This window comes from Cryptomeria japonica, chromosome 4 (assembly GCF_030272615.1).
Source record: "Cryptomeria japonica chromosome 4, Sugi_1.0, whole genome shotgun sequence".
Taxonomy (NCBI): domain Eukaryota; kingdom Viridiplantae; phylum Streptophyta; class Pinopsida; order Cupressales; family Cupressaceae; genus Cryptomeria; species Cryptomeria japonica.
This window is the reverse complement of record NC_081408.1, coordinates 664,174,449-664,201,385: the sequence shown is the minus strand read 5'-3', so window position 1 is coordinate 664,201,385 and position 26,937 is coordinate 664,174,449. Positions and strand designations below refer to the sequence as shown.

Here is a 26,937-nt window from a genome sequence, read left to right as displayed (position 1 = left end):
TTCATTGCAATGTTTGCTAAACTATTGGAGATGTTGCTCCAAAAAGGCATGGGGTTCATTTTAACTGTCATAGCAATGATGAAAGTTGTATCGTTCTTTATTAAAAGCACCAAAAAGAAAGAATTAGCTAAATTAAGTTCAGCTATCCCTACAAGAAACCATGAGAATTGTTAGCACATTATGGGCTCTCCGGCCTAATTTTCTTCCTTTGGTTACAAAAATCTGCTTTAGTGTTTATCAATGATTTGTTATAAAACAGAACACTAAAAGACTAGAATTTAATAAAAATGAAAGAATAGAGAGGTTTTTTTTTATTAACATGAGGAACTTGCTAAAAATGGAAACTACCAAAAATAGAAACTTTCCAGAAATAGAAACTTTTTAGAAACAGAAACTTGCCAAAAATGGAAACTTTCCAAAAACGAAAACCTGCCAAAAATTTAAACTTTCTAAAAATAGAAACCTACCAAAATGGAAAATTTCCAGAAATGGAAACCTGCAAAAATCAAAAACTTTCTAAAAATGGAAACCTGCCAAAAATGGAAACTTTCCAAAAAATGGAAACCTACCAAAAATGGAAACTCGTAAAAAATGGAAACCTACCAAAATGGAAACTTTCTAGAAGTGGAAACCTGCCAAAAACAAAAACTTTCCAGAAATGGAAACCTTCCAAAAATAGAAACTTTCCAGAAATGAAAAAACCTGCCAAAAATGGAAACTTTCCAGAAATGGAAACCTGCCAAAAATAAAAACTTTCCAAAAATGAAAACCTACCAAAATGGAAACTTTCCAGAAATGGAAACTTGTCAAAAATAGAAACTTGCAAAAAATAGAAACTTTCTAGAAATGGAAACCTACCAAAAATGGAAACTTTTCAGAAATGGAAACCTGCCAAAAATGGTAACCTGCAGGCATACACAAAATTTCAGATTGTTGTTAGTTCACATCAGGTTCACCAAATGTACTCAGGGTTAAAATCATCATAATTAATCAGGTTATAAGAGCGAATCACAAACTCTAATCTAATTAGAATTAATCCTAAATAACAATCGAATAATGCAAAACCAATTGAATAATGGACAAATAAATCTAATTAAGACTCCCTCAATCGATTTGACAAAGCTTCCATTGCTCTTCTCCTTAGTTGTTGTAGAATTGGCTCCTAGGTATTGCACTGATTTCCTGCATAGATTAGACAACTATTTCGAAGGCTGTGATTCTAGCTTGATTGAGAAAATGATGTTTATAGAGATTTTCAACACATAGGAGGTGAGAAATATAACTCAAGTCCTTATTGATAGTAAACTGAGATTGATTGATCAATGAACTAGTCATGATCGATTTGTTAACTCATTTGATTGATCTGTTAACACGATTGATTGGAGAGTGAACTCAATTGCTTAACCAGTAGATTGAAACTCCCTCTCATAGGGTATATTTTAAGAGGACAATGTTGCATATTTTTCATATCTTTTCATCTTCATCTTTTCTCCCTTATCCAGTTTATAGTTTTGTATTTTGAAAAATTTCCCTGTTGTCCTCAATAAGACTTGGCCAAGGTCCCAACAATGGAACCAATGTTAGCAAGAAATCTAGGGGACATAGATTGGAGTTCTAAACCCCAATAACTTTCTTCATGTTGTAGTCTTATACCCATACTTAGTCCTATTAAGAGAACATCGAATTAGATCCACAAACAAGATTATCTACATAACAAAAAATAAAAAACATACAAAACACATCATATTGGAACCCACAAGTATTTGTATTAAAATTATATTCATTGAATACATTATATACATCCTTCTATACATTCATCTAATGTCTATTCACCATATATTCCCCCCTCTCTCTCTCTCTCTCTCTCTCTCTCTCTCTCTCTCTCTCTTATATATTAGTGATTCCATCTTACAATATATTTATACCTAGGAGATGGGACGTGACCCCATACATAGTATCCCTAACCTACATGCTATCTTCCAAATCTTAGGCTCCATAGGCTTGTTGTAGTATGTTCTTTGGAATTATGTCTGGCTACTCCTTTTCTTGCCAACATGACTCAGCGACATAACACTTTGATTTAGATTGATGATTGATTTCAACAAAGTTGATTTGTATAAAGAGTGGTTGTATAAAATGATGAAGGAATGATCTTATGTATATTTTTTTGAGGAAAAATCAAATGGAAGATGAAGATGAGATCAAACACCTAAGTTAAAACTAAAGTGTTTCTAGAATTAACTCAATTAGAAAATGAAAATTTGCCATTTTAAATTAATGAGAGGATAATATCGAATTATCTCATTTAATAATTAGATAAGTGTGAGGATCAATTTTCCATTAGAAGATAGAGTTAACTAATCATTGTTGAAGGAAATTCTAAAATTAGATAGAGTTAATTTATGAGAGAAGGAAGGGTTTGACCAAAGAGATGAATAAATAAAAATGATATTAATTAATGATGTGATAAATGATGATTGATGAATAGTTGATGAATGAATGATAGTTATGACGATTAGGATGAATATATATATATATATATTGATCAATAATAATAGTGTATTTTATTAATATTAAAATATTGAGATTACAAAGTTTAAATCATCAACCAACATTGACTGGTCATTAAATCAAAAAGACTAGTTCACCCCCCCAAACTTTCAACTCCCATGAAACCCTTAACCACCTGTACAATGCTATGCACAAAGCATTACATACAATTATCCATTTTTGCAAATCGATCTCCCATTCAAACCCTAGTAACTACCCAACACCACTACCCTACCACCTCAGGGAATAGAAAAACAAAACCCCCATTACATCAGACACAAAAAGCCACCCACCAAGCTCCTGTTACATACAAAACAACCATAGCAACATTTTAGAAAAATAGAAAAACAACAACATAGAGAATTACTCAACACCCACGACAACCACATATGTTTGGCAACATCATCTTCTAAGCCTCCACAATCCATTGGTAAAGGAGTAAAGGGTAACCGGTGACTGAGAGGGGGGGTGAATAAGTCAAAACAATTTATACACAATTCAAGCATTCAAACTGGCTGGTGTGCAACTATCCTTCCAAATTAACTTAAACATTGCATAAATCATGAAAGCATAGAACATCAAAGAAAAGAGATTTACATGCACAAATAAGCATCACATAACACTAGCAATTATACGTGGAAACCCTCGGTTAGAGGGAGAAAACCACGGTGGGGATAACCCACAATCTCTTTTACTTTAGTGAAAAATAGTGCCCTATTAAGAGCTTACAACCAGTTCTTTCTGAGAACATCACCCTGCTAGAAGTGATTGGTATCCAGTTAAGAATACCTTAGAACCTGTTAAAGTTCACCTTGCTAGAGGATTTTACAACTTCATATCTGAAGTGACTCGGTTAAGAGATTTTACATAAAGAACTGATTAAGGTTCACCCTGTTAAGGGATTTACAATGCTGCAATTGTTAGAAGGCAACAAAGATGATTGATATGTTTGATGACACTACCTCTGTCTCATAGATCCACTTTGCATGCTTTGTTCTTCTGACCGATGTCAGCTTCACCGATTCATTCCTCTATCTGCTGCACTATATTCTGCTCCCCCTGTTTACATTCACAAAGATCTTTTTCACATTGATAACAACACAATAAGAATGAATGATGTGTATATTAGCCTTTAGTTTTGGCGCCAACTTTCCCTCCAAAAATCAGACTCAAAATTTTGTTATCGCACCTCAAATTACTCTCCAAAAATCATTCCAGGAATATCGGTCAAGACAACCATTCATGTCGATAAGCTCTCCGGTTGAAAAGGGAAGACTGTTGGTTCAACTGGATGTTATCTGGATGTTTCTAAGTCTGTCGGTTGAGACTCCTGTATTGTCGGTTGTCGTTTATGTACCATTCCAAATTTTCCTAACTGGTTACCTCCTGTATACTGGTCTACTCATTGCTTAGCTGGTTACCCCTATATATCGGTCTACTCATTGCTTAGCCGATTAACCCCTGTAAACTGGTCTACTCACTGCTTAGCCGGTTAGCCCTGTATACCGGTCTACTTACTACCGATAGGAATAAGGACTCTTGTTCTTCACCGCTTACCCTTTACTCCTTTATCGATGGATTGTGGAGACTTAGATGATGTTGCCAACAATGACAACTGTTTCACCGGTCATACAAAATGCATCATAATGCCAACCCAACTTTCAACTCCCATGAAACCCTTAACCACCTGTACAATGCTATGCACAAAGCATTACATACAATTATCCATTTTTCCAAATCGACCTCCCATTCAAACCCTAGTAACTACCCAACTCCACTACCCTACCACCTCAAGGAACAAAAAAACAAAGCCCCCGTTACATCAGACACAAAAAGCCACCCACAAAGCTCCTGTTACATACAAAACAACCATAGCAACATTTTACAAAAATAGAAAAACAACAACATAGAGAATTACTCCATGCCCGCGACAACCACATCTGTGCTCTGCCTCTTTGGCTTTGCTACCTTCCCTCGCTTCAGACCCCGTTTCTCTTTTCCTTTAGCCTTCTCATCTGCAACCACCAGTGTACCACCCACCATGATCTCTTTTTGCTTGATGTAGTCCTTCAACGACTACCATCCAATGAGCGTCTCTACTCGCCGCTCATCCCTATTGCACCCGGTAGGCCAACGAATAAAGAAAACCAATTCATACACCTCCACTGCATTCAAGTCCTCAATTCCTTTGCTCACACCAAACCTTGCTCTCAGGACAACCCACTCTAGAATAGAGTCTAACCCAATCATCCATTCTTCCTCCAAAATCGCTCTCATCACCCATTTGATGGTATTCATGGCCTCGCCTAGGTCCAACCCCCACACAATGACCATAGTCACTATGTCCATGTTTGATCCGTAACGATGCTTGGCTTGGAGAAGGACATCACCCAACAACACCTGCATCACCTGCACAAATTCATCATCCACAAATTTGAAGAGTCCTTTTAGACACTTCGCAAAGACTAACCTAAAAAAGGCCACTTGTTGTCGAGTTGTCACCAAAGGGAAATTAACCTCCATTGCCTTGCCTTTGCCCAATCACCTCAGCTTCAATCTGCAGAAAAAAGATACTCACCACCCCCTTTTTATTGCCACATTGAAACCCCTATCCCATTAAACATCCTCCCCTGCCATCTCATTAATGCTTCACTCATTTGCTTGCATGCCAATGTTATTAGTCATCAAAGGTGAGGCCACGATAGTCCATGACACTCATTTCCCCAACATCGTTAAACGATAACACCCATTTTGATAAAACATCCACCACCCGATTTCCGATATGTCGAACACGACTAATTTGGTAACTTTGCAAAGTCGCCAATTCATTTCGAATTGCATAGATGTACTTCTACAAGTGCCAAGCTTGCACTTCCCCCCTGAAATAATTGCATTGATAATGATTAACAAATCACCCTCCAAATGGATTTTCGACAATCCCAAACTTTTGCCAAATTTAACCGCCTGAAGGACTGCCATTGCCTTTGCCACATTATTTGTTCCTTCCTCTAACTTTTTTGCACCCATGGCAATAATATTTCCTATCCAATCCCGTGCCACAAAACCAACACTTGAAGGACTAGGATTGCCCTTAAAGGCACCATTAAAATTGATTTTACACCATCCTTCCCTAGGTTTTTTCCAAGTGGCCTCCAATGTTCTATTTATATCTGGATTAACCCGGCCTAGCCCATTAACAGGCCATTAGGAGGAATATTTTTAATGTTTATAATCACATAGAGATATAATATCACAGAGAGCACCTAACTAAGATATGATAACATATTTACATATTTATTACTAATACATGCAAGTTCCGTTATTAATTAATCTACTTACACCAATATCCAACATATTTGTTTCTTCTCCACTTTTATCATTATCAAATCAATTTTGATTGCTAAAAAAAAAGTCAATTAATTTTCCCCCTTATAATCGTAGGTTCCAGTAGGTTTTCTTAGCACCATCTAGTTTTTCCTTATATAGCTACGCAATATACAAGCATCTTCCACATGCACTAAAGGTTAAATTCAATATAGGAAAAAAATGTGAAAGGCAAAATCATGCATAATCATGCCCCTCTAAAATTTTAAGGGGAACCTATTTTAATTTTCCATGTTTTTGCTTCCAGCCCATCTAATTTCAAGTGATATAAACAATGTCAAAAAAATTAAGATTTAACAAAAAATAAAATCAAAAAATCTAATCTATCTCAATTTCATTTCAACACATATCTAATTATAATTTAATTTTTATCTTAATAAATTTATCATAACCTTTATCTAATTTTTTGTTATATTTAATTGATTCTATTTGCCCTAGATATATTTCGAGGGTGTTTTTAATTACCTCCAATCTTGAAGTTAGAGAATACAAATTGAAATGGTAACCCTAATAACAAAATTAAAATGAAAATGATAACGGTGACGTTGGCCGTATAGGAACCTAACCATTGGCAAGAATCTATAGGCAGGCAAAGGGTTTTCAAGGAATAGTCAAATCAATTGTTTTATATCAATGGTCCTATAGAGAGAAGAAGATACTTTTGCTCGGGAATATGAAAACCAACCTCCATAATGGAACAGTTTGTCCTTAAAGCTCCCCTTAGATAGGCGATACAATCATGCTAACAGTTGTACCATACAACAATGAGCTCCATAGACGTTATTAAATTCATTCCCTTCACTAGAGAAGGGTTTGGGCAATATTGAAACCAAGAGTACATTCCATTCTAAGGAGGGTTAGCGAATATTGAGAGGACCTAGATTACGTTATAGAATAGAGGATCTGTGGGAAGAGTATCTGTTGAAGACTCTCCAACGTACAAAGAAGCTACAAGCATGTAGACAAATCCTTTATTTCATAGTAATTTTGGGTGGGTCTGTAATGGTCGAATAAGAGCAGAGGGAGAATAGAGACGGGCCAATCACACACACCATTCGAGACCCTTTGCTTTTTTTATATAGAAAAGCACGAGCTCGTCATATAAAAGAAGTAAAGAAGAGGACAATCGATCTTATGTTTGCTTGCTGCATTGCATTGCATTCTCTTTATAGTTCGAGCTATAGACGACACCCACTTGAAAATTTACTTGCTTTCTTTTTTCATGTGGGTTGGATGCAGAAGCATTAAGATGCAATATAGACGAGAATAAGTGAAGTGGGTATGTGGGTATTCTTTATTTTGCTTCTATAATTTTTTTGTTGGTAGTTTGGATTAGCAAGATGGGTGAACGGGAGGTTCTGCCATGGCTGAAGGCAATGCCTGTGGCACCTGAATTTCGTCCTACAGAGGCCGAATTTGCAGACCCCATTGCTTACATTTTGAAGATTGAGAAGGAGGCATCTCAGTATGGTATTTGCAAAATCATTCCTCCCATACCCAAATCACCTAAGAAGTCTGTCATTGCAAATCTGAATCTCTGTTTAGGCCAACCCAGCAACAACACCAACACTACAGCTGCTACAGGCCTGCATCCTGGGCCCTCTGTCAACAGCAATGTTTTAGTGAGAGAAAATGGTGTTGCAAAATTCACAACTCGCCAACAGCAAATAGGATGGAGTCTGAAGAGGCCCAGGGGAGGGGGGGGCCCTGTTCAGACTGTTGTACAAAAACCAGTATGGCAGAGTGGGGAGACTTACACATTGGAGCAATTTGAAGCCAAAGCAAAGCATTTCTCAAGGTCTCGCCTCAAAACCACCAAGGACGCTGCTCCTCTTATGGTAGAGACATTGTTCTGGAAGGCAACTGCTGATAAACCTATTACCGTGGAGTATGCCAATGATATCCCTGGTACAGCTTTTGGGGACCCTGGTAAGAAATTTTCACCTCCATCATCACCCCCATCTGGCAGAAGGAAAAGAAAGAAATACCAACAGTGGAAACAGAAGAAAGAAGAGGGTTCTCATGATGCATGCGACATAACAGATACTGCCTGGAATATGAGGATTGTGTCTAGGTCAGATGGATCGTTGCTTCGTTACATGCCTGTTGAGGTGGCTGGTGTTACTTCTCCAATGATTTACATTGCCATGTTGTTCAGCTGGTTCGCTTGGCATGTTGAGGACCATGACTTGCACAGTTTAAACTATCTGCATATGGGTGCTCCAAAAACCTGGTATGCTGTGCCAGGAGAAGCAGCTTCAGCTTTTGAGGAAGTAGTGAGACGAGAAGGATATGGTGGTCAGGTCAATCCACTAGGTACGTGAATCAATCCAATCCTTTTTACCTGCACACTGTTTTTTGGCTACCCTTTTAGTCCATGATATCATCTTTCTCAATACCAACATCACATTTTAGGGTTTATTTTTTACTGCCTAGCCCTGTGGAACTATAGGAGATTCTCTGTGCTTGTTAATTTTGACAGAATGTCCTGCATTTCAAATATAAGGCTATCCTATGCGTCAATGGTGATGATTAGCATAGGAGTTTACTTACATCATCAAAATAATACATGATGCAATTCTTATTTTATGGATTTTCACATTAATCCGGTATTTTAACATTTGTGCAGTTGCGTTTGCAATGTTGGGTGAAAAAACAACAGTGATGTCACCAGAAGTACTGATAGCCGCATCTGTTCCCTGTTGCAGGTGCTAAGATATTTTAATTTTTATCATTTCTGTCTCAAATTGGTGTCCTTATTTTGCTGTCATTTTTTATAACTAGGGTTGGAGATTTGACTTGCTACTCATAGTTCTAAGTTCAGTGTCAGGGAAATCTATCAAGTGGTCTATTTTTGTTCTATTTTGTCTTAACATAATTCTCAATCTTATCATCAGGGTAGTGCAGAATGCAGGGGAGTTTGTTATCACTTTTCCAAGGGCATATCACTTAGGGTTCAGCCATGGTGAGTTGTTTCTTCTGTGTTGTCTTTTGTTATCATCTGAATAAAAAGACAACTAATATGGTCAAATGAGGGCAGTTTGGAAACACTTTTGAATTAGTGAAGTTTGGAAACACTTTTGAATTAGTGATAATCGGATTAGATTTAGATTTCTCAGTTTGAAATTCAAATGATCTTTTATCTAATGATATGTAAATTGGTAGTGTTCATATTGTTTGGAAAACCTATGGCTTGAAATAAGTATCTGTGAGCTTTGCCCCTACTTAACGTTAGGTTCAATAAAGCGCGATATTGGGAATTATGGGAACATGGTATGTCTATGTTATTATTGACTGATTATAGAGCTTTTTGGAGAAACCTTTATTAAATTTTTTTGAATCAAGTTTTGGGATCAAACTCCATTGAATCTATCATAAGGATAACAAAGGCAATGATGGAGATCTCAAACTGTCTAGTCCATTTGTTGCTTCAGTTGTTGGACAATCTAATTCAATTTTTGATTATTTTGTCTATGGAAACTAAACGTTCTTTCCATTTTTGGGACTGGGACTTGTCATTGATATTTTCTTTTATGCTCAGGTGTTCATCCATGTAAATCCAACCTGTAGTGCATATAACTTGAGCACAACAGTAGACTTGGCTTGTGAACTGTTTCAGTTTGTTCTTTTAGGTTAAGTCAATCTATAACATTTAATGCAATTTAATCTTTTGAATCCTTCACTTGGTACTTCATTCTTGAGTAGCCGAAATTTGCATTTGTAATATTAGTGTAACTCTTAGCTAACTGTATGCACAATGAATACCGTGAGAATGCTAAAGGCTATAAAAGGATTCATATGCAATACAGTTACAGGAGTTCCATAGTTCTTATCTTTGCAGTTGGAGGTCTCAGGACTTGTATGTTAGGATTTTGAGCTCTAGTTTTGTTTAACTCATTACCTACTTGATTGCTCTAGTATAAACAAAATCAAATGTTAAATTGGCCAGTTAAGAACTTGTGTCAAGCTATAGAATGGAATATTACAGACAATAATTCAGGGAGACATAATATTACAGACAATGATTCAGGGAGACATAATATCACAGACAATGATGCAGGGAGACATAATATTACAGACATTGATTCAGGGAGACATAATATTACAGACAATGATTCAGGGAGACATCCTTAACATTCCCTTCCAATTGCACGCAGTTTTGTCTACTCTGACATTTGCATGTTGCTCCCTCTGTTAATGCAAGCTTTACGAGTTTGTTCCTATGTGACCGGATTCTTAAGAGCCTTCCCTCTTCCCTTGATAGCAGAACTGATTTGATTCTGGTTCAAATACTGGTCCTGATTTGTCTCAGAAATGTCTTGGGTTTTTCTGAATCTGGGTCCTTCCCAGATATGAAACTGGGATGTTACTGGCATGAACTGGTGGCAGGGCATCTCCTGTTAGTTTTTACTGAAAAAAAAACAACCTTATAACGTTCCCCTAATCTATAGCTCAGCTAGTCTAAACTCTAAATATTCTATATTTTTATAGTTATGCATGCATTGTTTACAAGCCATACCATACCAGGATCTCAAAAGAATCAGTGATTCCCACACCTGTTTCCTTGGTAACTAAGGTTTGTTCCGTGTTGCTCTAGCTAGTTTGGATGTGGATGCTTATCTAGTTATATCTAATTACCACGTTCTTGTCAATTTCAAGCTTCCTTCTCTCATATGAAGAGAACGATAGCTAAGAACGAATTAGGTTGTATGTCCACAATGTACTCAACAGTAGTTGTCAATCATTGTTCTGCCTTCCAGGATCTGCTTTGCAGTGGGGATATTGAATCTAGAAATAGGTCTGCAGAAAAAAAGTAGAGTGGGTCCATGCACGATAATTTTATGTGGGCAGGTTTTGCATCATTCTTAACTTTCTGAAGATGCTTATGAAGAAGTTGGATTGGCATGACACTTTGGCCCTCATATCCCTAAGATATATGCATCATTAAATAACAAGCAACCAGTTATGTTTTCCATCCTTCTTAATTCTCTGAGGATAAGTTAGGTTTAGCTGACATTTATATCCCCAAGATATATTCATTTGTAAATAATAAGGAATTGTTTTATTGTCGTGCAAAAAGTGAGTAAATTGCATGGAAACCTAACCAGGAAGATCACCAATCTAGTAGTGTAAGATCAAATGAAAACTGTGTCAGGAATTAATGTGCTGTACACACAGTTGAAAAAGATAAGCCTACTACCTAAAGGCAAGATGTCCTAGAGATTGCGGAGTCAAAATCACCAAATGTTTTTTCCCTTGTATTATATGAAACAAAGGACAATATCCAGTCAAAATAAGCTTATGGAAATTCCATACCCTTTAAAGGATAGGTTAGGAAATTGGTTTTATATGATTTCTTATTCTCTAAGATGTATAAATTTTGACATGCAGAATCTAAATTCACATTTCAGTTTGTATATCTGTTTGTTATTAAGTGTAGGACTAGCAACCCAATTTAATATTACTTAATATTAGAAGCTATGATGAATCCTTTGTGTAAATAGTACATTGAACCATGTTTATGTAATGGAGTCACCTTAGCAGCTTTTTAAATCAATACAAGTTTCCAATTAAAAAACACTTAAAACTAATTTAGTAGAGGCTAGAGGCCTGCCAGATGTCCACACATAGAAAACATAAAATAAAATTTCAAGTCTTTTTCTGAAAATTAAATTAGCATTTTTATGCAGTTGAGCATAACAAATAATGAGAGATCATGATGCCTAATAATATATTCAGTAACCTATTTATTGGAAAAATGTTAATGTTTTGCAAGCTCTTAAACCTCACAATTGCTAAGAATTATAGAGAGAGGTCTTTCTTTTCTATATATTCTGTCAAGATTGAGATTGGATACGTTGTACAATAGTTAGATGCTACAAAGCTCTTTTAAAAGTGAAAATTAGGAGCTACTAAATCTCTATACCAGTAGAATGATTGAATTGTAAGAGCAGAATGAAGCTTTTGTAAATTAATTGGAAAATCATCTTGGACAATCACAGGGTTTGGTTACCATATCATTATCATGCTGTTACATAATGCGATAGGTGCAATTTCTTTTTCGAGTTCTGTTTGATTGTACTTTGACTTATCTTTATTTTCCTGAGGTTGGATTCCGAGTTCTTGTTGTTTATATTGATAATTTTTAAGTTTGATATTCATTTTCACTGAAGTATTAAGGCATTAATAATTATCTATATACATTTCTTAACTCTGGCAGTAGTTATTTTGTTTATATTAACTTTTGTCAGCATACATATTGTTATTATTTTTTGGATGTATGACGGCATGAGCTTTTGAAGGTTGAATACACTTAGTTTCAATTGGTTGAATCATGAAAATTTGATGCTACATGACACCATGGATAAGAGGCTGTCAGATGTTCCCTGGATGTGGTTTTCAAACTTTTGCTAAGTTTTGTCCCATTTTGCATGGCACCGAACTCAGACCATGATATGAAATAGACCATTTAACTAGGGTTTTAATTGCTATCCTATTTGTAGTGTCATTAACTTATTCGTTTGTCAAACTAGGATTCAATTGTGGGGAGGCAGCTAATCTTGCAACTCCTGAGTGGCTTAAGGTGGCAAAAGAAGCTGCAGTTCGCCGAGCAGCAACAAAGTTTCTTCCCATGCTTTCACACCAACAATTGTTATATTTACTTGCGTTGGGTTCCACTTCGAGGTTTGCATTTACCTCCAACGTTTTTGATGGGATGTTCAGCCAGTAATGTGAATTTCACTGCAGGAAATTGTTTGGCAGCTGGAGACCTTGATGCTGCACTTGCTTCTTATATATTTCAATCATTTCTGAAGTTGTTTTTGTTTTCACTGTACGCTCATATGGATAACTTTTAATCAGCCTGCTAAATAAATGTTCCTCAAATCTTCTTGGTGAATTGATTAACTCTCTATAGGGGATTGGCAATTTCATGTTAATTTCTTCTTCTATTGAAAATTATTTCTTCAGGAATATAGAACAGTTTGTCAAGAATTTTTCCTGTGATTTCATCTAATGCTCTGCAATTTGATTTGTCTGTTTTCTGGAATCCCCAATTCATCGCTGCTTAGATGAATCATTATTCTGGAAATGCTGACAATGTAATCATGATTGTCTTGAATATCTGTCAACTGAGCCCAGTTTTTATCATAACCTCATATTTCTGGTATGTAGGATTGCCTAAGGTGGTATGTTCAGAATCATTGGTTGGAAGAAATTGAATGTTACGTAAAAATTCAAAATCTGAATCTCAAATTTGGCTCATTGATGCACTTTCTCTATCTTGCAATCATGTAGATCTAATTCAAATTAATAAATTGTTTTCTTTTTTAATTCATACAAACCATCATCCTATTCCAAAAGGTATAGTACAATAATATAACATGATAATACAATGATACATTAATATCTATGGAAAGCTTAAAGTTCTGATACATTAATATTTGTGGAAAGTTTAAAGATCTGATACATTAATATCATTGCGATATTCCATGGTTAATATATTAACATAGTACTTAAATATAGTGAGACTGTGACCTTTTAACCCTTACTAATATAATAATATCATTGTTATGCCGTCCTTTTTCTAAATTGTATGCACATGTGTGTGCGCACACATACACATCCCAAGATCAGCACTTTCTATTCTTGAGTTGCTAATAAATCATATATTTCCTTAAAAGACATTTTTACAGGTCTTGGTGTAGCTTTGTAAACTGATATAACACTTAAATTTTAAATCTATGCTGTATTTGAATGAAAACAAATTCTTTTCTGCTATTCACCGGTGGTGTTCTGAAAATTATTTTAAATGCCTTGTTTTATTGGGTTCTTAAAAATTGCTGTACCACCTGCTATGTTAGTTTAGTTTCAGCTTATGTTATCAGCATTTTTCAATATCAGCATTTTTCTATATTTATTTTTTGCTTTGTCGAGTTCCTGAATTTTATATCCCTGGAAATCAGTTTTCATTGCTAGTTTTTATTTTTGTAGTGCTCTGATGCTTTTTGCCGTGTCAAATCTGCTTCCATTAGTTCAACAGTTTATTAATTAACTTGAAATTGCTTCTGAGAAGGCTGTGACCGGAAGAACATAGTTTGAGATTTTCAGCCATAAAGTAAGACCAGTTATAAGTGTAATGCTACTCAAACATAGAAAGGTATGATCCATCAACTGACACATCCATCCAAATCACACTAGATGGCAAAAAATGTTGCTGTTCAAAACTTTCTTGACAAGCTCTAGTCTTGGTCACCAGTTTTGGTACAGGTACTGGAACCCAGTACGGCAATTTTATTATTATATAGCTTTGGTACAGGTATGGGAATATATAATGTTAAAGAATCAAAATTATAAATTATAAGAAATTGGTACTCATAATTACAAATAAATAGAATATTTAAATACTATATTTATACTATGTTATCCTAATCTTTATAAATAGAATATATACTCTACAGTATATTATATTAAATAGTAAACTATTTAATAGTTATATAAATATATTATATATAATTTTAACATTTTATTTTATTGATAATATAAAATAAAAATATATAAAAGATATTCGTAATTGAACTTGCTTGACTAATAGATTAATATTTTGTACCATATTTAGGCCTAAAATACCTCTTTTGTCTCCCCGGCCTTAGCAAATCCTCATTTCAACTTTTATGTTTTTTGTTGCATATAGGGGAGCCCTCCTTTGGGATTCAGAGTTGGACCTTGTGTGAACCCAGGGCTGTCCTGAACCTGTAATGTATTTTTGCCATACGTGGGTCTAAATAGCTGAACCTGGTAACTTAGGATCTAGTCTTAAGATCACTGCCACTTATGCCCTTTGCTTATTCATGTCTAGGATAGAAGATGATCCTGATTATTGTGCTTCAATCTCCTTACCAAAAGTTAAATTATAGTAAATTTTATTCCAAGCTGGCCATTATGGGAGTTCATACGAGAGTAGACATGAGCACATTTTCCTCAAGCTGGATCAACGTGGTCCATGTACGCCTCCCCATAACTTTCACACATAAAAGAAACCCATGTGCTGACCCTTTACTGCCAATGAATTCAAGGTGGCATTTAGTAAACTTAAATAAAGAATCCAAGAAATTTTTGTGCCAACCATATCAATAACAAAACTGAAACATACAAATGGAAATGCCAATTAATTTCCAATTAGAATCACGGTGATGAATTTTACCTAGGGTATTGAATTGTAGTCCTCTAAAATCCTGTATGCATGCATGTTTAAATGTATGTATGCCTATATATTGATGGAAGACCGACAGGAACAAAGCAAGATCATTTGTAAAGTCAATGATGTAGCAGACTGACATCAGTGATGTCATTAGAATGAGATGACATTATCAAGTTGGGTTGCGTTTAAAATTTTAAACCTATTTGGTTATGTTGTTGGTTGAATTAGCTGAGTATAATGCTTGACTTATAGAGTTATTTAATTAAGCTGCAGGCATAGCTTGTTTATGAAATTATGGACGTGTTTGAACTTTGATGTAACCAAATTGTGGCACCCAATGATTTTCAAAACTAAACTGGTATTGAGAATTATTGAGCATAAGGGTCTCATGTCTTTAGATATTACTCTGCCAACATATTCTGGGAGATTATAATGGCTGGAATTGATGTGCAGAAATCTCTAGGGTTTACAACTATGTAAGACATTTGTAATTGGTCCACAGCTTTACTATCCTGGATGCAGCTTTGCTTTTTCTAATTGTTTTGTTACAATTTTGATCTATGCAACAGACTTGCACTGGATTTCTTTTTATGGGGTAACTCAGCCTTGCTGACCCTTTCTGTTGCAAGAGCCATGAACAAGATCTTATTTTACTTTCTTCGTAATCCATTGTGCCTGAATCTGTTCAGATCCGGACCTTTTGGACCAGCTGGATTTGTCCAATTTGGTCTAGACTTTTCAATTTCTAAAGAAATTTTACTCATTTATTCGAAAATTCCAAATTTGCAATTTTTTTGGACCTCCTAAATGAATCAAAAGTTTCAATTTTGGTAACTATGATCCTAGGTGATGAATTATTTCCTGAGACAGAATATTAACTCGAAAAAGGGAATATCAGAGGACTTGTCAGGATATGGGTTATTCCCCCAGTGTAATTTAAGGCTTATTCTCTCAACAATTGCAAAACACTCCTTTCTTTTTGAAGCACACTTAATTTAGAGTTAATATGATTCCACTTGTAATTTTTTCCTCATTATGAGATAATATAGGTTTATATTGAGTGATTGCTTTATTAGATTAAGTTGATCACTAGGATCTTTGAAAATTGAAGAAGTGAAAGTTATGCCTGTGATTGACTGTGTAATTTAAAAATGTGTTTATCATAAAAAACTTTAGCACTTGCATTCTGCAGAGGTTCTGTTGCTGTGAGTATGGATGATGATAATGTCGTGTTTGCCATTTTGCCTAAAACAGAGTATATTACATATCCCAAACAATTTTCAAACATAAAATTGCATCACAGAGTGCCCTTATTATGGCCATATTTCTATCTTGCTTAATGTATGAACAGTGTGCAGGGTCACAGTGCTGACCATTTATCCCCCAAGTTTATTGGCCTGCAAAGCATCTTTAGTTTTGTTGGTCTAAGCAAGAGATTAAAGATGCTTAGCTTTGCCCCATTTGCTTATGCGTTGAATGAGTTTTCCTTAACTGTGTAGTTCGTTATCTGCATTTCATTTGAACTAATGAATAGTTCTCAGATGCAAATTCTAAGTTTTGTTGCTCTTGCAGGATACCCATGAGCGTAACATCAGAACCCCGCAGCTCCCGATTAAAACACCGGCAAAGAGGAGAAGGAGAGATGATAGTCAAGAAGGGTTTTCTGGATGATGTGATTGAGAATAATTCTCGACTTAGCCGCCTTCTCCAAAAAACATCCGCTCATCATGCCGTTCTATGGAATTCTGCCAATGTCTCCTGCGATTTTCCGTATTCCCCTTTGTGTTTCTCTACATTATCTGAGATAAAATCCAGTGCATCATTGTGCATGGATGGTATGGATGTGTCAGCATTACCATCAGAAACTGCATCCAATATTAGCACCCCAGCATGTATTAAGGAAGAGTTCTGTAGAGGGAGCTCCTTCACAACCGCAGAAAAGGAACCAAGCTCAAGAATTGGCACTTCTTTGTTAAACAACGTCAAGCAGGAAGACATTGCTTCTTATTATGCCAATCCTTCAAGCTTGCATGATAACAATAATGACCAGGGAAGTAAAGCACTTTATGGGGACATGTCTTCAAGTGAAACAGACATTGATACAGGTCCATTGGCTTGCACTGTATGTGGAATTTTGGGCTTTGCTAGCATGGCTGTAATACAACCTTGCCAAGAAGCAGCTACTGTACTCCTCTCTACTAACTACAAGACTGGCCAGAACTATGTCGTGACTGATGGATCTGAAACAGCTCTAGCTACACAGTCAAGTAAGATTACTGAATGTATATTTGTATAGTATTCATTAAATTTCAGGCATTCTTTGTTTTCATTGTTCATTAATGCAAAATTTGATGTGCTTTTTATAATTATTTATGAACTTAAAACAATTCATAATTTATGCCTTTTGCACGTCTCTCTACCGCAGATTTTCTTCTTTGAAATCCTATCCTATTTCTACCATCATCCAGTACAAGTATCAGATTTTTATGATTTTATTTTTGAAGTTTCTTGAAAGTTGATGTCCCTTGAAGCTTTGCACCATATTGTTGATCTTCCTCCACTTAGTGTTCAGCTCTAAGGGTTATCTATTTCTCCAAATTTATTTGTGACTTCGACTTGACCTCATCTTGGTGGGTTACTTCTTGTTGCTTTGTGGAATGTATACTTAAGATTCTACTTTTCAGGGTTTATGCACTATTGGTTCATCAGAGTTAGCACTGTCATCACAAGTCTCTGAAGATGGTAAGTGGCTAGTTTTGAACTGTCTTTAAACTCTCTTAGTTTCTTAAAAGTATAATTGAAATCAAACAGGGAGGCCCTCTCTAGCCTGCCCTATTTGGGATCTACATAAAAAAGTTTGAGGACTTTCCTAGAGAACACTCATGTAGAGGCTTATCAACGAAGGTGATCCAATGGAGATCACAACTACTTTTTACCTACTCAGAGTTTTAGTACAATAACACATCTCTCAATATTATAACTAGACTTTTGGTATCTACATAAAGAAGTTTGAGGACTTTCCTAGAGAGCACTTGTGTAGAGGCTTTTCTACAATTGTGGTCAATGGAGAAAACAACTTATACCTACTTGGGGTTTTATTACAATAACACATTTCTCATTACTATAACTAGCCTCTTTGTCATGATTTTGTAAAGTCTATGACCCTTTTTCTGTTTTGGAGCTTTGGCGTTTTCAAACTCTACATGTGTTTGTAGAATATGAGTGACCCTAAGTTACCCGTTCGGGTTCGGATTCGGGTATGGATTCGCGGATTCGGCAAAAAAAAAAAAATCTTGGGTATGGGTACGGATTCGTCCGTACATATATATATATATATACATATTTTAATTATATATATATACCCATATACTATATATATGGTCAATATATACAATCCATACAAAAATAAAATATACAATGTGACTTTCCATACATAAATGATAAATGATAAATGATAAATCCATAATTATTAATTGCCAATGCCAATAAATATTCATATATCGCAAATGTAATCAGTAAACTAATAACTAAAGTCTAATATCATATTCATAATTTGCAAAAAAGATAATATTCAAGTATCAAGTCTTTTTTAAAAAGTCATAAAGGGGCGAATCAGAGTTTTATTATAAAAAAACTATTTTAAAAAGTCTTTTCTTATTGTTTTTTTGACCCGTGGGCCCCGTTTTTGGGAAACCACGGGCCTGGGTTCACACGGGTCCTCCTGGGTTCGACCTGGGTTCCACCTGGGTCCTTCCCAGGTGGCCGGGTTCCCTGTGGGTCCTGTGTCGCAGGACCCACAGGGAACCCGGCCACCTGGGAAGGACCTGGGAGGAACCCAAGGAGAACCCGGGGAGAACCAGGACCGGGCAAGAACCAGAACCGGAACCCAGGCCAAAAGGGGAAGAACCGGTAACTTTGAGAATATCCTTTGAAGTTGCGTATCTTCAACCTAACCTTTAAACACACTATTCCATATGTACCGGAGGTTTGAGCTACCAATGTAGGGTCTATTGATTGCATATATTTGCAGAGTTGCATGCTATCACACAATAGCATATTATTTGATGTAAATGGACAATACTGGTACATCATCCAAGGTGAACTGCTGCCTAGCCTCTTCATCTTGAGATCATATTTAGGCTTCTCTTCTATGGTCACAAACTCGTATCCGTTTGTTTTAATTCAGCTTGAAGCAATGCCCAAAAAAATTCCAAACTGAGGCCCAAGTGGGTGTTGAGAGGTCTGGATATACGAGTATTTGTGAATGTTGTAGTATGCTCAAAGATAAGAACATCCATGGCTGTAAAAGCTATCCTGTGTGACCTGTGACCATAATTGCACAAGTTGAGAAGGGGTGTTTGGCACCTCTCCAACCAATCTCCATGACAAAGCAAAAAGGAAGGACCGTCCCCTCTCCCACTACTTGTTGATCTCATTAGGATTAGGGAAGTTTATTGGCTCAAACGAGCAATTTTTGCTCACATGTGAAATTCTCAAGCAGGCCAAGCACCAAAGAACATTAAACTGCAGTGCAGATAAGATACAACTGACACATTCTCTTGTTGGTTGGAAATTGGAGACTTATGTTATTGAAGGCATATTTTCTAGAAGCCATAACTGTTTCTAAGTTCTGTGTAAATCAGCTTATTTTTTGTTGTTATAGCTCTTTTTAACACTTTCACTTGCTATTGTATATTGTACTTTTGAGTCCACTGACATTCCATGGTCATTCGTAGACATTAATACAATTTCTTCCTTTGTTTGATTCTTCTAAATTCTTCTGCAGCTCTCAGGAGATCAAGCTTAAATACAATACATAACTCCAAATAAGAAATTCAGTTAGGAATCCATCAAGCTATCAAGCTGTGTGGGCTTTCATGCTGAATAAAGCCTCACATGTTACCTGTATTTTAGTATCTAATAAGAAGTATCGAGTTTGATTGGCAAAAAGTAAAAGAATTCCGTGAATGTTGTAAAATGTGGTTGTAGTTGCTTACTCTCTGTCAATGAGGCTAGTGCAGGAGGTGAGCCTGGATTGAAATATCCTCCAAAGACAAAATTATGTGAACAGCTCTGCATGATTTTACTAATGGTTATTTAGGTAGTTGGTTGTTGAGAGAAGGCATATTCTGATAGCCTTATTAAAGCCATGAAATCTATTTTCTTGCTTTGAAAACGCTTCCTCCTTTTGTTCAATCATACAAATTTTGAATGAGATCATTCTAAATGTCAAAACGCCAGAAATAATTCCTTCTATAAGTTCAATAATGCATCCCATAACTTCATAATGATGATATATTTTTCTCTTTCATATATGGAGTATATTTTTGTTTCCCACATGAGCTAGTCTTCATTTCGTCATCCCTTATAATGGCTGGAGTGAGATGTCTAGGGCATATATTTTTTTATCATTATGTGAGCTTGCTTTCATTCCGTTGCCCCTTAGAATGGCTTAAGCGAGATTTCAAAATAGAATGAATCATTGAACATTTCAGATTTTCAAATGGACCTTCACTGTCCTATTTAAAGGCCTCTCTTTCAAAGACCTTACTTTAAAAAGTTGGAAAAAAGGTAATATTAATGATGTGTGGAGGTGTTCCCAGGCTACCTAGGGATTTGAAGCATCTCTCCACCATACCTAGAATATTCTCAAATGTTTCATGTATGGCTAATTGTTCCTCATCAAAATCGGGTTGTTTTATCAAGTCAAAAGAAGGTAATATTTATGATGTGTGGGGGTGGTCCCATGTTATCTAGGAAATTGAAACCTCTCTCCACCATGCCTAGAATATTCCCAAATGGTTTGTGCTTGACTAACTGTTCCTCATCAAAATCAGGGATGTTTTATGAAGTCAATCCCCCAGCATGGTAGTAATTGTAGAGGATGTGTATCGACCCTTGTGAATGCATCTCCAGACAACATTGATAGCAATGCATTAGATTTTGTCATTTAGAGCTCTGCTGCTTGAAAAAAGTTTACTTCTTTAAGACTAATATGGGTCGTCATGGCCCTTTTGCTAAATGTAATGTTAGGTCTCTTTCTAAAATGGGGACCTTCGGGTAGAATGTTCATTAGGATGCTGGAAAAGCTGAGCATTGTTACCTAAGAAATTTTTTCAGGAAATTGATTTCGAATAAGAATCATAAACCTTCCTACTTGGAGATAATTAATGTGTTTGCTTCATTATGAATGATCCATATGAATCAACATAGAGAGACTATATTGACCTTTTGGTAAATTATTTCTTTGCTTTGATTTGCATGTTTTGTATTATATCTCTAGCCAAGTGTACTATAACCATGAAGTTAAAATCCACATGGTAAACCAAGGATGATGACAAATAGATTTGTCAGAAGAGATTCTACTTATGGCATGTCTGTTCAACGTAGAAAAAGTACTAAAAATTACGTGAAAAATTATAAATTTGCTACATAATTGTGGTATCAATGTTGACAAAAAAACCTTGACCGGAGTATAAGGTTTAATATTTTATTATATGTAACTTGTAAGTAAACCTTGGTGAGATGCAATAAAAAGGGATAACATAGATATCCAATAAGTATAAACCAAAATATAATAAATTATATTCATTCATATGTATACATCCATAACATCGTATATTTATATACTTTAATGTCTTACACGTCTTACAATTCATTTATCATTCTTCATCCACATAAATATATATCACATATATCTTCCACTCTTCCTTATTCTCTCACATATATATTGAATTCATATTATTACCCACCTGTTTCCACTCTATTCCATACTTTTATCTCCCACTTTTCCCTCTTTATATAGCCTCTTTATGCCTTTTCATAATGCCTTTCCATTGTATCCTTTCATTATAACTCTTAATTATCTTAAATTTATCTTTTTCTCTAAAATTTTTTACACTTTTATAGCTCATTTAGGTATATTAGAGGTGTTTTAAGACTATTTAGGTGGTACATAGTGGACATATGGATCTAGAAATGACCCAAATGACATTTGTTGTGCCTCACAACCCTCTATATTTTGCCAACATTCTCCCTAGGCCTAAAACATTGTCTTGTCTTCAAGACAACTTAGTGAAACCACTTCTATCCTTCATGATTACCTTTCTTTCCATGGTACTTCTGTAGTAGCAACCATCTTTTTTTTTGTGACAAGTTCCATTGTAGTCTTACCCTTATTCCTTACTTATTTTCAATAGAACCACTGCTGTCCAATTGGACCTGCTTCTTCATATGTGGTCTGAGCTCCTCGCCTCCTCCAATTCCTGTTCATTAAGTACGTTCCGCTCTCTTCCAGCTCCATCTTCCGAGGGCAAATTAACTGCTACCCTTGGTTCACTCTATCTCTACTCAAAAAAATTCAAAATTTTCTTGATTGATATCTTTTTTGACATAGGGAATTTATAGTTGTACAACTTTTTAAACATAAATTTTATCTTTTTCCATTTGGATCCATCAATCAATCTATCTTTAGATTCCTTCCACTTTTTATTCCAACACATTTTTTCACATTGATTGATTACGCAACAAATACTACAAGGATGAAGATTTCAACACATTTCTTTTCTGTCCTTTCCTATGACAATGAGAGCATTGCATTTCTTGAATAGATTTGTCAGTACGTGTTTTACTTGTAAGATCATCTTCTTTTCCATTTCTAGGACCACCATTATTTAGCCTCACACTTGGTACAATGGGCTTAATTTTTTTTACATATCCTATTCTTCCAATGGTCTTAAGACCAACATTCTATGGAGAACATCTGTCATTATCATTCCAACTATCAATAATTGTAGATTCAAAATCATCATTATCTCCAACCTTACACTTTTTATCAAAAGAAGTTTTAGCTATATTATCTATTCTTCCAATTGTCTTAAGACCAACATTCTATGGAGAACATCTGTCATTATCATTCCAACTATCAAGAATTGTAGATTCAACATCATTTATCTCTAATCTTTACACTTTTTATCAAAAGAAGTTTTAGCTATATCACATTTATCAAGTGATTTATTAAATATAAAATTATTATTTTCACATAATATTATAATAATTCATATTTCTCCTTTCCTCTTAACACTTTTATCCTTGCTATCAAATTGAATTATACCTATCACTTTAATCAAAAGGAAATTTTGTTTACACATTAAATTCTCACTGTCCTTAAACGTTTCTTCAATCTTTCCCATTGAAACAAAATTTATTAATTTTTTTTTCAAAATTTTCACTTCTCAAATTTTTAGCACTAATATATTTCTTTGATATGATTGCCCTCCTTATGCAACAACAACCAAGGTCTCGGCAATAGAACCAAATGTTGACAGAAAAACCCTGATTAGAGTTTAAGGTTTAATATTCTATTATACTTTAATGTCTTACATGTGTTCTAATTCATTCATCATTCTTCATCCATATAAATATATATCACATATATCTTTCACACTAACTTATTCTCTCACATATATTGAATTCATATCATTCCACACATGTTTTAACTCTATTCCACACTCTTATCTCCCTCTTTTCCCTCTTTATATAGCCTCTCTATGCCTTTTCATAATGTCTTTCTATCATATCCTTCCATAAAACTCTTAAATATCTTATTCCCATGAATTTGCCTTTTCCTCTAATATTTTACACTTTTATAGCTTATTAAGTATATTAGAGGTGTTTTAAGGCTATTTAAGTTGTATATAATGGACATATGGGTCTAGAAATGACCCAAATGACATGTGGTGCCTTACAGCCCTGTATATCCTGCCAACAATCAACTTAGTATGATAACTTTTTCCCCTCTATTTCAATTCTCCTGAAACTTTGTACAAACTATTGAATTATTAATCTTCTCTGGACCTCTGAATTTGTCTTCACTCAATTGCCATATTGATTTGGATTAGATAAAGCTACAATGGGAGTAAGGCCTTATCTTTCTAAACTTATCCGAGAAATCGGTGCACCAGAATCTGTAACTTTGAATTTTAGTCCGAATGAAAGATTCTTGATTTCTTGTGTATCTATTGTATGAGTCTTATAAATATTTATGATCTCTCACTACTGAATCAGAATAAGAATGAGATATGACACTAATTGTGTTGCTTAGTACAATTATTGGAAAGCCTATCCTGAATGCTGTAGCGATCTTTTAAAGTTAACTTTTCCAGATATATTGCAAGATGGTAATTCTTTCAGTTTGGTTTATCTTTTAATTTCAAGAAACAGATTATCTTGAGATTTCTTGTTTCACAATGAGGTTAGCATTAGTTAAGACACTGGTATTTTAGGACATTGTTATTATACTGATTATCATTATAATGTTTCAATTTCTTGTAGAAATGTACTTAATGGACAATAAGAATGTTTTTAAAAGAAAAATGGTACAACTTAACCAGCATGGAGCTGCGCCTGCCTATAAAGACACCCACGCTTATCAACATGTTTCTGAGAATATGGATTTGGTTGATGTCAAGGAAGTCATGCAGATAGAATCAATTGGATTAACCGGAAAAAGTTCTGGAATTTTCTTAGAATCATTTAAACAGAAAGAATCCATTGACTCATCTGTTCCAAATGATGCATGCATGCCAAAGACTTCATCAAGTGGTAATAATTCAGGCATACCTCAAATATCGGCTCTAGATCTTCTGGCAGCTACTTATGGTGACACTATGGATTCTGATGAGGAAAATGACACAAATGTAACAAATACCAGTGATCATGCTTGTGATACATCAAATGGTGCAGAGTTTGAAAATAGTCATGATCTTTGTGATGCTGCTGATGTACCTAAAGTCGATGTTTTTGTTTCGAAGGGCCATAATCTGCAAAAGCATCCCCAGCTTTCATCCTGTGCATTAGCTGGAAGTAAAGAAGAAATTCAAATTAATGATGTACTGATTTCAGAAGGCCTTAAACCAGACAATATATGCCCATTTGCAAATGAAGATATGAAGGATTCCTTTAGCAATTCCATGAGAACAGACACATTTATTGCTGGAGAATCATCTATTTGTTCATCAGACCAATGTCTTACAAGGAATGCAACATTTCACAGTTATGTTTCTGAGGATCAGAATGACTTTCAGAGAGAACTCAATGTTAGTGGTATTCAGTTTCCAGTTGTGGAAGGAAATAATAGCCTTCAAAAACATAATTCACTGGCCCCAGCATGCATGACTGGTCTTGATAATATTCTACAAATAAGCTTGAAAGGGACTCTTGACAGCAGTGTTCATCCCAGCAGTCGATTAGAAGATCCTAATGAGGTTTCTAGAAGCTGTAAAGAACCTTCTGGCATGGTTGTTTCCTCTACCAGAGATGGTAAAGGTGATCTCACCCAGATTGAACTGAGTTCAAAAAATTCTAACTTAGAGATGTCTGAATCTAAACAGTCTACCGAAGATCTTGAAGCTGGAAAATCAGCCCTTGATCGTTGTGCAGACTGCTCTGAGACGCAATATGTATATGATTGTCAACCACTTAATCAAGTTCCTGTGCACTATGAACCAAAGGAAATTTGTGCAAACAATGATGGCAGTGTTTCAATGTCAGTCGGGAGTAACAAAACACAAGCATGTGATGTAGTGGTTGCTAATACGAGTCATGTTGCAGATGCAGGTTCATTACCGGACAAAACTTATGATATGCCAAGAGAGACTACAAATGCTTCCTCTTTATGGAAGCCTGCCAAGGGATTTCTAAGACCACGAGTGTTTTGTCTTGAGCATGCATTAGAGATACAGGAGCAACTGCAGCCAATGGGAGATGCACATTTTCTGATTGTATGCCATTTAAGTAAGTTCTTTTACTTTGTTCTTTTTGCATTCATTGTTTCATTTCTAAGATATATGTTCTTAAGCCCTCTATATGCTAGTTGTGCCTTAATATGTGGTTTCCTATGTAGCTGAATCATTTGCTCTTTTAATTTTATACATGATTAGGGAATTAAACAAGATACTGAATGAATTTGAAAATTAATAATTTTCTTTGAAAATTTTCCAAAAGGAGAAAGCTGAATAGAACAGTTTGTGAAAATGCTCAAAGAGAAAAAAATGGATTCATTTATTTGTTGTTTGCTATCGTGTTCATTATTTCTTAAGTATCCAAGGACTTCTCTTTCTGTAATGATTTTTTAAAATTATTGCACTGAGGACAACCATATTTTGTTGTTCATTTCAGCTTGTAGTTGACTGTATATCTTCTCAAGAAAGACACTTTGTTATTCTTAGCATCCAAATTGCATATAACCCTTTGCGGAATAGGGAAATGTATTTTTTTCTTTTTCTTTTCAATGTATTATTTCATATCAAATATATAGAAAGAGCACCCCAAAATATTGTGCTTGTATGGGATAATATGAACCATTTGCTGGTACTTTGCAGAACAACCGTTAAGGTTCTGTTTAATCATAATGGCTTTCACTTTTGATCCAAATTGTCACAGAATATTGTTTGTAATTTGACATAATATTTATCTGTGATGGTTTCTCTCCAAATAAAGTTCTGACTTTACTTGGGATTGTTAATCTAATTATAAAGAAAATTTACCTGACAGCCATAGAAATTTCATATTTGACACGCTACTATATCCAAGTACTGTATGCTATGTTTTTTTTTTCAGATTAATTAGTTCAGGAATTCTATTGGGGCCTCTGCCATAGGATTTGAAATAGACAATACATAATGCTAGATAAGCAATATAAGAGGTAATTTACTTGATTTCCGGGGTTGCTGATTGGAAACCAAAGTCCTGTCCACCCCTCCTAGAAATTCTACATCTTGCTTCTTCCTTGATATAGGGTTCTA

The 26,937-nt window shown here is 35.2% G+C and overlaps 1 protein-coding gene across 1 annotated transcript in view; it reads left to right on the top strand.

Moving 5' to 3' along the window:
- The first annotated feature begins 6,600 nt into the window (after nt 1–6,600).
- LOC131061781 (lysine-specific demethylase JMJ705) overlaps nt 6,601–26,937 on the top strand; it is a 39,037-nt gene continuing 18,700 nt past the window's right edge. The window contains exons 1-6 of the mRNA XM_057995606.2: nt 6,601–8,250; nt 8,564–8,642; nt 8,832–8,899; nt 12,468–12,618; nt 16,706–17,400; nt 24,467–25,927. Of these exons, the coding sequence (XP_057851589.2) occupies nt 7,275–8,250; nt 8,564–8,642; nt 8,832–8,899; nt 12,468–12,618; nt 16,706–17,400; nt 24,467–25,927 (3,430 nt within the window). The 5' untranslated portion in view covers nt 6,601–7,274. The remainder of the gene's footprint in view (nt 8,251–8,563; nt 8,643–8,831; nt 8,900–12,467; nt 12,619–16,705; nt 17,401–24,466; nt 25,928–26,937) is intronic.